The following is a 14,789-nucleotide window of genomic DNA, read 5'->3' on the forward strand; positions in this document are numbered from 1 at the left end:
TTTCTAGAAAAGAAAAAAAATTGAAAATTCAACTTTTTTGAAAATTTTGACCGTTACATATGAAATTGAGTCTTATTTTAGCGGGATATTGAATAACAAAAAAACTAATCGAGCTACAAAATCGAGGTTTTTGGATTTCGTCTTAGTCTAGGTTACTTCAAATTTCTGGAAAAAAAAAAATTTGGAATTTGGCATTTTTTTGGGTTTTGAAAGGGTACTTTTGAGGTGTAATTTTAAAATAAAATCCTGAATATTTCAAAAACGGTTTGAGCTACAAAATTGGGGTTTGTATCAAAAATAATGTATTCAAAAGCTACAAATAATGGCAAAAGAAAAAATTTAAAAAAGTGATTTTTTCAAGAAGTCTCCACTGGCCTCGTCAAACCGGAAGTGCACTTCTGAATCTTTAAGTTCAAATAAAAAATGACTGGGTGGAGCTACAAAATTAATTTTTGCGCAACAAATTAGCATTTAATTAGCTACAATTTTGGGAATCAAAAAAATATTAAATGTCCTACTTTCGTCCGCTAACTTCAGTCTTATTTTAGCGGAATTTTTAATATCAAAAGAACTGTTAAGGCTACAAAATCCAAGTTTATGGAATTGAAAAGCATTTAAAAAGCTACAAATTCGGAGGCCAACTTAACTCATTTATTTTAATTATTTCAGATTTTGTCCGCTAACTTCAGTCTTATTTTAGCGGAAAATTCAATAACTCAAAAACTAAACGAGCTACAAATTTTTGGTTTGCGCAACAAATTAGCATTTAATTAGCTACAATTAATGAGACTAATTTGGTTTTATTCCGCCACAAAGTGTCCGCCAAGATAAGGGACGTGTTGCTGTACCGTGATATGATTCGACATAGGTAAAAGTGGTATAAGTAGTAGCAAAAACAAAAAATATTAAAATAATTAACATTTGTTAACCACAATTTAAGAGTATCTTATTATTCACCAAAATATTGATTGGAAAATGTGCGTAGAGATCTCCTCGAGAAAAAAATGTTCTTCTAGTTTAATTAAACTGATTTCTTTTGAAAATAATGTGACCTATACCACTTTCACATATATCGAGCCATATAAGTTCTGTGAAACTCAAAAAATACTTGGGCGTAAACCTATAGTGCTTTGTAGAACTGGTTGTACTGATTACGGAACATTTAATCATACTTCCAAAATCTAGATTCTAGGCCAAACAATTTTTTTCGACCTAAGCATTTTTTGGTTATTTCTGAACGATAAGCTCAAAAATTTCCAAAATTCTGTTTTTTTTTTTTTAATTTTTGTCAGCTTTGTCACCAATTCTTCTCAATTTTATTTTCTTAATATTCCTATGACAATCAAGAAAATCAAGATAAAATATTTAAAAAATAAAACAAAAAATTGTTTTTCAAAACAGCAAAGAATTAAGTAAAAAAAAAATTGTTAATAACTTTTCATAAAAATAGCAATTGCATAATACTTTGCCGATTCGACGATTGATTACCCTTCTAAGGGTTAATATTTTAGCATGATTTTTGTTTTAAATCCAACCGTTTTTTTTTTTTAATAAATACAAAAAAGCTTAGTATCTTGTCCTATATTACTGGACTAAGCGTTGCACAATTTCGGGAAAGTTGATTCAATAACAAAAATTGGTTAACGGTTTGCGGATTTAAGTATTTTCTTAGCTATTCAAATGCCTTACAATAAGTTCCCTTTTTTACAGATAAAGTTTATCCTTTTGAAAATTGAATTTATCATCCTATTCTGCTATTTAATTCACGTTAAAGTGTGAAATAAGAAGCGTTTCAATGGGGGTTAGAATTAAACTTAAAAACATTTTTTTATTTAGAATTTCTAAAACAGACGGAAACAACGTTTTGCTTTGCAAAGTTAGAAGTTTTTCAAATCCACTTCGACGTGATAAGGGAAGGAAATCTTTAGATTTACGTGAATCGATTCAGAATAGGGGCTGTATCATTTTTCAATTTCTTTTTATTCAGTTGAAAGTTAATTAAAAATTAATGCATTTTTTTTTTCAAAATTAAACTTATCCAAAAATGTATTTACTATAAGATAGCTTTTAAAAAGTTGCCTTTAATATTAAACATACGGTTTGAATGAAATACAAAAACAAAAAATATTATGGATATCTATCAAAATTTTGGTATTTTGAGCTCCTCCATTTTGGATAGGTATAGCTAAAGGTTAAGCTAAAGGTTAAGATTGATAATGATTCAAAGAAAACTACGACTCTCGAGAATAAAATCTCAAAAGTCAAATATTTTTTTGAAATGCCACAAAGTTACGCTTAGGTCACTACGTCACCCACTTATTTTCTTTAAATTACTTAAAATTTCTATTTGAGATTAAACTTAAAAATGTATTTGATCAAAATATGACTCTATTGATCAATTGATTGATTTAACTAAAATTATGTTAAGAGAACAAGGCATTCTAGTCGCTTAACTTTAGGCTTCAATTTTTTTTAACAACGAAACTCACAAATATTTTGAAAACGCGTATAAATAGTCCTTCAATACTAGCATGATAAATGTTACTTATGTACTAGTAAAAAATAAAATGTTTACGTATTAATGCATGATTATTAAAAACATTGTAGGTAATGGTGTAGGGTATTTTAAGGTAATGAAGAAAAGGACTTCATGACCTTAAAATACAAAATTTAACTTTAACATGTGGATTGGATTGTGTCAAAAGTTAAAAAAAAATAACAAGATTAAAACTTCAATTCCTCTTTTTTATTTGAACTGTTAACTACTTTCCTATGTTATTATTTAAAAATTATCATGTTTTAAACGCATTTTCAATTTTTCGTTTTATTCTTGTAACCTACACTGAAAATTCTATTTATAATTAATGTTAAAAATAAACTAAATATTTTAAATGTATTTTTTTTTTTTTAATTTCATACTCATAAAACTAAAAAATCTACTGAATTTCAAACTTAAGCCTTAATATCGAACTAACATTATATCGGGATATATCTCTGCAACCGTTTAAAGGGAAATATTTTTATTTTGAAAAAAGGGGCATTCCAAAGCAGTTCTGTAAGGGTTGACAGGCCCCTGTTTTTGCTTTCTGTTTAAGTTTTTATTTCATTTTAATAATCTTTAACTACTAATATTCTCTGGAATTCTATGTGTTGTTTTTTTTTATCTTTAATATTTTATATGTATAAAACTTCAAACAAAATCACAAATTCTCTATGTGAAGTTTGCCACACTCTTAGTCTCAATCACAATACACAAAAAAAAAAAAAAAACTATATGAAGTAATTTATTAGTCCATAAGTATAAATTATTTAAAAAAAAAGAAATGCTGTAGTTAACTCACATTACACACGCTAGTTGTTATTTCACTCACCAGTACAATTAAACTTATTTCTTAACCACCGACACCAAGGATCTACAATATTATCGAAATTTCATTCATTGTTATAAAATATCGATTAAGGATACTCTCGCTGCCATATCGTCCAGTCTCATTCATAACGTTCATTGACAAATTAAAAAAAAAAAATGAATAAACCAAAAAAATAAAACGAAATTGTTTACATAAAAACATTTCCATAAATGTTTTTTTTTTTCGTTTTTATTTTAAATATATATTTTTTTTTTAATTTTCAATCAATATTTGTGTAAGCATTATTTCGTTTCAATTTATATTTAATCATTCGGAACGAAACTAATTTTGTCCATTTATCTCTCGAACAATTCCATACGGCATCGACTAGAATTATAAAAAAAATATAAAAAAAAATAAACAAAAAATTTGCATTCCTATCACTTTCAAAATTTAAATCAATAAATATGAAACAAATTAAAAATGTCATTTTAATTCACGTTATTTATTTTATATATTTACACACAACACACACTCAATTATAATACTCTCATTCGAAATGTACTTATATTTCAAATTTATTAAATCAATACAAACTTAAATATTACATTATGAACACACATCAATGTAATTGTAAATAAAAAAAATATATAAATTAATTAAAAGTAAACTTATTGATTTTAGTTTTAATTTTTTTTTTTCTTGTATTTTTATTGTTGGACTAATTCAATTGCTTTTAAACAAATAAAAAACCTATAAGAATATTTAATTTTATTTAAAGCTTAACGTAAAGTAAAGTATTATAATTACTATTATATTTTATTTTATTAAATCATATTTAAGTAAAATAAAAAACAAAACAAAAAAACCTTTTTTGAAATATAAACATTTATTTTTATATATATTAGAAAAGTACATAACAATATTAACACAAAAATAGTCTTAAGATTATTTTTATAATTTTTTATTTTTAAATTTAATTTAAAATTTTTTTAATAAAATCAAAATTTTAACTACAATATAAACTAATCTATTTTATTTAAAATTTTTTTTATTTTCCCTAAACGTATATATCACGAATTATGTGAAAACAATCTACAAAACAAATTCAACAGGTGTCTCATGTTAAAATCGACTCGCCTGTTTTTCGACTGCACACAAATGCAACTGTTATACTGTTAATAACATTTTCAATAGCTGTTACAACACGCCAATACGTAGGAAATCCAATAGACTGCGTTCATACGAGGTGAGTATACATATTTTTGAAAAAAAGCTATACATAGCTTTTTTTTTTGTTTTGTATAACAGTTTTTATTTGCACATGGTTTTTGTCTTTACTTATAATAGAGATATACCGGAAGATGTTCTCAATACATATTGTTGGATTCATTCAACGTACACAGTGGTGGATGCTTTCATGAAAAAGCAAGGTTCCGAGGTGCCTTTTCCTGGGGTTCATAATTCACAGGGACGTGGACCTCTTACAATAAAACATACAAAATATTATCAATGGGTGGCGTTTACCCTATTTTTTCAGGTAAGTTTTAATTTAAGAAAAATAATAGAGGTGAATTTTAACATTTTAAAAATTAAAAGGAGCTTTTTTTTGGAATTGGTGAATTTGCCACAGGTATTGGTTTGTGTATCGAATAATAGAACACATGCATTTGCTAAGTGCATTTCACCTCGTTAAAAAGTTTAAAAAAAATCAAGTTTGTAAAAAGCTTATTATTCTCAGTGAAGCCAAGCTGAGTTATTTAAATAATATTTTGAATAAGAGAATTTTTTTATTTGAATGAGAATATACAAAATTTGTATATATTTTTATAAAATAGGCATGCAACCAATTTTGTGGAATTAAAAATAACAAAATTTATTAGAATTGATCTGATAACTGATTATTTAAGGCTGAAAGTTTTTACAACACAGTATAGTTGCATCTTTTAAGTGTATAGAAACTATTTTAAAAGAGACAACTTTTATATTCTTAAATAAAATATCTGTTTAGATATGCATATAATAATTTTTAATTTTGTCATAAATATCTACATTCATTGAGTATTGCAGGGGTAGTGATTTTCAAAACATAATAATATAACATAAAAAGTTTTGATTTTCAGACTAAACAAAAAAAAATAAAAACATAATCTTCATAAAATATTTGTATGTTTATATGTAATATGTATAGTAAAAAAAAATGACTGCTAGAAGAAAACAAACACCAACATAATTTTCTTAAACCATTTGAAAAGAATAGGCACTTTTTATCGATAGCAAAATCAGATAAACAAATTACTTTTTCAATGAAAATAAAAAAACCGTTTTTTGTACCTTAATCCAGATTTTGGAAGTATTTTGAAAAACGAAGTAATCAGTTTAAGTATATTCAATATGTTCTTTAAAACGTATTTAGGTCACAAGAAAAATATTTTTAATTTTCGTATTTTTTTTCTTTTTTACTAAACAGTGTATTAATATGTAAAAATTTTAATTTTTCTAAAACAAATGTGTAAGTAAAAAAAACTAAGTTGAATCAAAAATTTATCAGATACGTGTCAAGTTATTTCGATTTTGCTCTTTAATAACATAAACATTATTTGAAATACCTTTCGTGCTGATTTTTGGTGAATTATTTCTCAAACTTTAAATTAAACGGTTTTGACTTTTATTTTATTTGTGTGTGTGACTTTTATGTATTGACAATATGTATCGATTCCAGTATCAATCTTTTTTCTACCGCTTTTAGTTGAGGAAATAGCTTTTTGAATTTTTTCTAAATTTACCTCAGTTTACCCTACTTACTAAAACTAATTTTTTTTCTAGAAATTAATTTTCATACAAAAAATCAGATGGCACACCTCGTTTTTTGACCAAAATCATTAAAAACGGTGTTTCATTAATTATAAAAACAGATTTCATGATTTTTTTTACGTTCACCCCTTTTGCGAGTTTCACTTTTTCATAATTCCACCCGGAAAAAAATGACATTTCACATTCCCCTTATTGCGAGTTTTGGGCGGAAAACTTTCCACTTCGAAAAATGTCCCCCTGTTGCGAACTAGTTTTCTTTCACAGAAAATTTTTCAGCGGAAAAGAACAATTTTGATTGAAAATGTAAGAAATGTTTCCGTTTTAATACCAAATTTGAATAGAAAAAAGAAAGATTTTTTTCTGTTATTATAGAACCAAATTAATTAAAATAAATTCAACAGGTTTGAAACGGCCCAGAAAAGATGTGCGGTAAACGGCGAAACATGTAGCAAAATCACTTTATACAAAATAAATCGTTTTTTTATTTATTTCATTAAATTTTGTCTTTTTATTTAATTAACAACTTAATAATTTATAACATAGCGCACCTCTTTCCTGCTGCGTTTTGCTTACTTTAAAAAAAAAGTTTACAAATCGCTCATTTGTCAAAAATATGTCTTAGCTGTGTTCATAGTCATGTTGTTCTGAATTATTTCGGGTTTAATTTTTTTGTTCTAAAAGAATAATTTTGGTTTTTTTTTTTTTTTAAAGTAGCTCCGAATATACAAAAAGTATTTAGTTTCATAGTTCATTTTAAGTGCTTTGTATGGTCTTAAAACTAAAGAAGCACTGAGAAAAATATATTTTAAAAGATCACATTTCTTAAAGTCTCATTAAAAATTAATTTTAAGTCAATCTTAAAAACGACGAGTTTTCTAAGACTTGTTCAGATGATGCATTTAGTTCTACTTGTCTTTTTAATGAACGCTTCTTTTATTTCGAAATGTCATGCCAAATTCGAAGTGAAATTTGATTCACGTGGAACGCGCAATCGCGTTTTAAATTCCACGTGAACAAAATTTTTCGGGCGAATAGCTTTCCGGGTGGAACTCACAATAAGGGTGATTATCAAAAATGCTTTAAATAAATGAAATCTTAACTTGCCCTTATTTCTTTTCATAAGAAGCTTTAAGATGAGTTTTACTTTTAACTCATTCGAGTTTAAATTTGGTTTTCTTCTTCAGGACGGAGAACAAAACTGAAGTTCATCATTTTTAGGTAAAAATTCGTATCGTTTTTGATGTCGGTAATTTGTCGTAGCCTTTTCTTTAGTTAGTAACTTTAAACTATCTTTTGAATGGTATAAATTAACAAAAAAAAATTTAAAAGGAGATTGAGTAATTCATATTTTAATGCCAATGATCTAACCAGTCAAAATGTCTGCATATATACCGAATAAATGAGATCACAGGCATCAAAAATTGTACCTACGAACTTAGCTGGTCGTAATTTGTTTTAAATTATTTTTTAAACATAAATCTGGAATCTTCATTTTGTTTAATTTCCTCGTAACTTTATCCTGCAACAGCAATTTCTGGCTTTTTTATTTAAACAAGAACAGTTTTTCGGTTGGCATATTTTCAGATTAAAAGCAAAAAAAACATAACTCGAACACTTAAATAAAACCGCAGTAAATTAACTTTGTTTAATTTGAGTGGACAAACATTTACGTAAACTCCTCAAAGTGCGATAAATATTTTTGTTGGTTATGACACTTGTTCCGCACACTCCCACACTCTGCATATATATAAAATAATGTAGGTACAGTTGTTTATTAACTCTCAAAATGTTGGGACTCCGACACCAATCTGTTTTAAAAATAATAAAAAATAAGAATTTAAGAGAAAGTCTTCCGTAAATATTCGTAAGATCCCTATGGATTCAACATCACTTGAGCGATGATAATATTTTGTTTATATTGCATCCAGTTAAAAAAAAATCGAACGCCAACTTGACATAAACATTTTTTCGTTCCCCACATAGTTTGGTTTAAACATAAATAGCTTCCTCTGCGGTTCTAGTTATGCCTTATATTTTTCCTGTGCATTTTAGGTACATTCCCAAAAAATAAACCTCTCTGTTAAAATGTAAAAACAGTGCTGTGAAAAAGTTTGATGATATTTTATTTTTTGTTGAAAAAACCCACACAATTTAAACGTGTGTTCAATTTCAAGGAGAGCAAAAAGAAAATAACAAACAAAATTTATTTAATGTTTTTAAAAACAAGTTGTAGCTAGAATTCGTATGACATAAATTCGGAAACCAATTGAGGTACAAATTTAATAGAGGGGGTTAATAGACTCTACAAATAGATAAATGTACTTAGCCCTTCTGAAAAGCCGTTTTGCCGTCATTAAACTGCATTTTATACCGGTTTTCAGCTTAGTTTTTAGCAAGAAGTCATGCTGTTCTGATCATTGCACATCTATCGGCCCATGTTGTGACTGAGTTACTTTGAATTTTAATGTTGTTTTTATACCCTTGGATACTGCGCAAATAACTGCTAACTAAATTTTAACTTGTGCTTTGTTTTTGTCCGAATGCATCGTAGGTTTCGGCCTAATTCAAAGACTTCTTTTATTTTCCCCATTTTTTCCACGCCTAAAGATTTTTCGCGACCCGTTTTCGACCTTACTGGTTATACACAATCAGATTTATTGACAGACACAATTTTGAGTCCAACTGACCCATGCAACCCATCGTTTATTAACATTTTTGCTATTGAACCTATTCAGATGAGCCAAAAAATATGCTGGTCTTTATGAATAGATTTGGTCTAGCTACCGTGTGAGAAGAACGGTAGGCCCTAGGACAATTTTTTTTTCTCCTAAATTTAGAGCATAAAGATGTTGTTGATGTCTCGTTACATATATAAATAAAATGCACGACTGGGGTCGCACGAACTTGCTCTTAGAGTTAAAGTTGCTTAAATTTTTAAGACTTTTTATATAGAAATTTGGAAAAAAAAAATAAAATTCGTTTTAGAAAAAAAAAAAAATAAAATAAAATCTGAAATTAAATTGCCCTATAAAACAAGTATGCAGTTTTGATTGATATATTAACATGCATTTTTAGAATAAAAATTTTCAAAATCGTTAGAGCCGTTTTTTAAAAAACTAATTTTTTATAAATAATTTTTTGGAAAAAAAGTTTAAAAATAAAATTGGTATGCCATTTTGTAGAAATCACTAAACAACATCTAAAAACAAAATTTCAAAAAAATTCAATGCCCCGTTTTCGAAAATTTGATTTTTCAAAAAAAAATTTTCAAATTTTTTTTAAAAATTCAAAAATTATTTTTTTCAAAATTTTATTCTTGGCTTATATTTAAATTATATAAATGCTTCTTCACAAAAAGTTTCGTTAAAATCGAATAAGCAGTTTTGGAGATAATCGGATTTAAAAAAAACGGTTCTATGGCAGGTACCGTTAATATTGATTTTCAAAAAAAAAATTTTCATTAGAAGATAGACCTTAGCTTAAAACTAACATTTGAATTTTTTAAACAAAATCGTTAGAGCCGTTTTCGAGATATTTCAATTTTACTAAAATCGGTATATGACAAGTACCGTTATTTTTGGTCCAAAAAAATTAATTCCAAAAACCCCTCTGGAGAGTCGCCAAATAACGCTGCATACCAATTTTGACATCAATCAGTCCATCCGTTTAGGCTGTAGCTCCTTATACAGACAGACAGACAGACAGACAGACTGACAGACTGACAGACAGACAGACAGACAGACAGACGGACTTCCGGGACCCACTTTTTTGGCATTTTCTACCATCGTAATGTCATGGAAAAATGTTATCTCAACTTTTTTTTTTGTACGAATGCATAACTTGATATATAGTACCTATATCGCAAGTAAAAAGATGTGCCATTGCATTAAATACCAGGACAGGCTAAAAGTAAGATGAACTAAAATGTGAACCTATTCAGATGAGCGGCAGTGTATAAAGTATTTTCTTTTCTCCGTTACATGTTCAATATCTATAAATGCTTAAAGGATAAAAATAGACTATTTAGTAAAAACACAAAAAATGTCATGTTTTCTCTTTTTCGAATAGTTTTTAATAGTTTTTCATTAGTTTTTTACAATATTTTAATTTTAAATTTTTTTTTAAACGATACATATCGATAGGAAATTTTATTATCAACAAAAAATTCCTTAATAAAAATTTTCATATTCGGCTTTCTTTTCGAGTTATATAAGACGAAAACACAAAAAAAAAAACAAAAAAAAAGTCGAAAATATTGATCGTTACAAAAATTTTCATATCCTTATAACTAATTCATAGATTTTGAAGAAAATTATCTTATTATCTTTGCCAGAAAGTGCACTACACATAGCAAATATAAAACTATGAGGATTCGCAAGATTTAGATTTTTTATGTCAGTAAGAAACTTTTTTTGCAAAAATTTCCTTAAAAAAGTCTTTTTTAAGTGTTTTGATACAATGCACTTAAAATTTTGGAGTGACCCAAAAAAGTTTTGATCAGCTTTCAGGAACCGTTTTTTTTTTTTTTTTGTTCAGATAAGTTGTTTATTACTCAAGATATAGCCCGAATTTTTATAGAGAATTTTTAATATAAAAATTCCCAAGTTTTGTTCAACTCCTTTGAAAAACCACATCTCGAAAACCTATCCATAAATATTTTTTTAGATAAGATTTTCTAGTTTTCTGGGCTCAAATCTATACGAAAAGTATAACGGCACTTGGTGTCCAAAAAATTTTTATTTTTTTTTGTAAACTAGTGTAATTTTTTTTTTACGATTTTGTTTGTTGTCCCATGAGTGAATATTTAAAATTAATGATAATTCTAGTTTTGTTTTCTTTTTTTTTTTATTTCTGAATTTTTCAGTTTTACTAAATTTTTGTAAAATTTTGTTTTGGGTGGTATAATAAATAACAAAACAAACTGGCGTACTATCATTTAAAACAGCTCTAATGTTTTTGATTTTGACCGTTAAATTAAATCCAAGCAAAAAAGTTTAGGTAAATATTTATTTTTCAATTTAAAAAAAAAAATTAAATTTCTTATTTTTTTAATAAGAAATTTTGGATGCCGTTTTAAACAAAAAAAAAAAGAAATTAAAAACGGTCTTAACCCCTTGTAACCCAACATCGTAAATTTTAAAATTAATAATGTAAATCGAAAGGGGTTTAGCTATAATAAAACACGTATATTTTAAAAAATCAATAAATTCATTATTTGCTTAGTTATTTCGAAATTTACGCAGTAAAAAAAAAAGTTTAAATCATTTATTTTTGTATATAAATGCAAAAATTCAAACAAAAAGCTATCTAATATTTATTTTTAGGCGCATTCCTAAAATCCAAAAATAAAACCCCGTTAGTTTATGCACGAAAAATATTTTTTCTGAATTTCGTAGTTTTTACATAAATTTGCTTGTTTTCCAAAAAAGCCGAACTTTCAAAATTAACTGCCAATTAAAAACTATTGGTGCTATTTATTAGAAATATGGTGCATTATTTCGATAAAGCAATTCTTAAAGATTATGTAAGAAGATTTAAAAGAATAAAAATATGTTTTTTACAGCTTTTGGGGGCTACATGGGGCTACAAGGGGTTAACAATTAAGGTTTTTTAAAATTTACTTTTTATACAAAAATCATGGGGTTTGCCAATATCGATGACTTTCCAGTTTTATATGCAGTAATCTCTTGAGAATACCATTTCCTTTTCATAACAATCAAATTTTTCTGACTTCCAATGAGCAATATAATTTGAAAATCCAAAATTATTGCACTTTCAAAAGTGAAAAAAAGTCCAAATCTTTGAAAAAATGCAACTAGACCAAAATTCGTTTTACGAATTTATTAAATTGTGCGTGCGTAATCTAATGAAAACGGACGTAAGAAGTCATTTTCCTGTGTTCAACTTACAATAACAACAACTTTGAAAAAAAAGAGTTTACATCTTTAAGAATGTTGTTTATTTATTTCTTTCGCATTTTAGTTAGTTTTAGTTTTTTTTTAACAATTCGTTAAAATAATTTAATTTTAAACAAGAATTCAATATAAACCTCCTGTGTTTCAAATAAATAATAATTTCTAATTTATAAATATTCGCAATTTGGAAAAACTGGACCCTTACATACATGAATAAAAAATCACGGAAAACGATTCAAATATTTGTTTTAATGTGTTTTTGTTTTAATGTGTTTTAAATAAAAAATTAGCTTAAAAATAGCAGTAATTCCTAGGCAATTTGCTTATATTATGTAAATGGTCAATATTTTGAAAATACAAGAATTCAAATTTTTTGTATAAAATCTGGGATGTATTAGGTATTTTAATGAATAACTTTAGATTTTCTTTTAATGTTTTTGAAAATTTTGAATATATTTATATCTTGTTGGAATTTATTAACCAATCAAATTACATTTTTTTAACATTTCTCAAAAACTAAAAAAAAAATTTCTAAAATTATTTTCTCACCCCACTGTATTTGTCTCTTTTCGATTTGAAGAAAAAAAAAAAACGCACACGCTCGATCAACCACCTCTGGAGCTGATGCGTGCGGTGTTGAAGTTTTATGGAATCTATTTTTGAATATTTCTACTTGATAAGATAATTTATTTGGGATTAAATCGTGGAACATTTTTACGGTCTATTATTTGATTGCTGATCATACGCCGTCGTCCAATTTTCAAGTTTTTTTCTTCTTTTTTTTTTCTAAGAAAAAAAAAAAATATATAACAATTTATGACGACACTGCCCTTTGAATGCAACTCGCGCCCCATCAGTTCCGTATGTGTCGAAAAGAATGTGTCTCGAATAATACCATAGAGCGAGACACCCATTTTCGAGAGATTCCAACCAATAGCCCTTTATAATATTTTGATTCCTATATCATTAAAATAGTTTATCCAATAAGTCAAAAAGATATGGAAATAAAATTTATAACGATGCGGCCAAGATTTATGTGCTTTTAAAATGAGTTCACTGATTGATGTCTCAATTAAAGAGCTTGTTTTATTAATTTTTGTTGTTGTTGTTTTTTTTTTTCGGTTTGTATTTGTCTATTGTTTTTGAGTTATTTTTATATTTTTAATTTGGGGGTATCTTGAAAAATATTATAGTTGGTTAATATTTCTGGAAATATAATTTTAAGTACTTCAAAGACGCCAGAATGATGCAGTAGCAGTAGCAGCAGCTGGAATTGCAAATAACTTATTTGTGATCGCATTTGATGGGGGCGTTTTTTTGGTTTTTCAAATATCGTCGTCATGTGTCGGTCGTCCTAGTCGGTCGTCCGGCATTGCAGTCGTTCTGAATGGATTGCGTTTTATTGTGGCTGACGTTGTATACGATTTTACGATTAGTACACTCGCCTTTTATGAACTGTACATGCTCTTCTTACTTGATCTATTCTTGGATCCCTCTCATATCCCGGATCGTATAGTCTTTGGCAAGGTGTTTTTCAAACGCCGCCCCCTGTCCAAAGAGACCATGTCTATCACAAGTAAGACAAAAATAAACACCATCATCTCGTGCTGATGTGCACCAGTGTCATGTTTTTTTTTCGGGTGAATATTTAGGAAGGCCCTAATGTATGGAATGAGGCACAACGTCAATACCCGTCAATCACTATCCCAATTTAACAACAACAATAAGAAAAAAAAATAAGGCACACGCCACATCTTTTACATTAAGAGAAATGGATATTGTATATAAAAATACAAAAGGATTACTCACACTAGATTTTCTCAGGAAAGAGTAAGCCATAAAATTAATCTAGAAGATAATAAATCCATTAACGATCTGCAAATGCAAAAACAATCAACCTGTCAAAAGTTGCGTTATCGCACGATATTCCAGATGCAGATTGTATTATATGCAATATCCGAGCTCCGCCATTATCCAAAAACTGCAAACAAAAAACTGGAATGCTTATGGACAAACAACAAAAAAAAAAACATTGCAAGCAAGCCGATCTTCTATATAAATTGAGTTGAATTTATTCTGAAAACAATACACTAAGATTATTTATATGCTTTCTTTTGGAACAAGCATTTTAAGGCTTATCCAAATGAAGTATTATTTGATTCAATTTTTAATCGACTTGTCGATTATTTCGAACGATAAGAGGAAATGTCAAATCAAGATTAAAAGTTAAGTTAATTTCCTTGGTTCCTGATGAAATTCTTCAAACAATTTGTCAGTACGTACTTTCTCTTATTGTAATAGCCTATTTCCCCTTTTTTCCTTTAAACGAAATAAAACAGATAATTTCAGAGATATATTTAGATACATATTCGGAAATAATAGAAGATAAACAAATGCATCTTTAGTGATTTGTTAGTCATCTTATAATTCGTCGAAAAAAGTGTATTATTAAGCTCTTGGGGATTACCAAATTATACAAAATTTCCAACCGGAAACTCACTCGCTATAGAGAATCTGTTCATATAAATATCTTGTCACTTAAATTTGTTTGTCAATTAATTTAAAACACAAAGTTTTTTTTTAATTTTCGAATGATGCTAAATTTTTTAAAAATATGTATTCTCCACCGACGTCGCCACAAAAATTAAATTAATTTTTTTTTTATTTATTAAATAATATAAATTTTAAATAGTATTGGTTCATGACATGA

At 27.2% G+C, this 14,789-nt stretch overlaps 1 protein-coding gene across 4 annotated transcripts in view; it reads left to right on the plus strand.

The window, feature by feature from the left end:
- LOC129912156 (innexin shaking-B) overlaps positions 1 to 14,789 on the plus strand; it is a 321,007-nt gene that overhangs the window by 241,419 nt on the left and 64,799 nt on the right. For all 4 annotated transcript variants that reach the window (XM_055990287.1, XM_055990288.1, XM_055990286.1 and 1 more), the window contains 2 exons: positions 4,466 to 4,599; positions 4,701 to 4,890. In XM_055990287.1, coding sequence (XP_055846262.1) covers positions 4,466 to 4,599; positions 4,701 to 4,890 — 324 coding nt within the window. The remainder of the gene's footprint in view (positions 1 to 4,465; positions 4,600 to 4,700; positions 4,891 to 14,789) is intronic.

This window comes from Episyrphus balteatus, chromosome 2 (genome assembly GCF_945859705.1).
Source record: "Episyrphus balteatus chromosome 2, idEpiBalt1.1, whole genome shotgun sequence".
NCBI classification, from domain to species: domain Eukaryota; kingdom Metazoa; phylum Arthropoda; class Insecta; order Diptera; family Syrphidae; genus Episyrphus; species Episyrphus balteatus.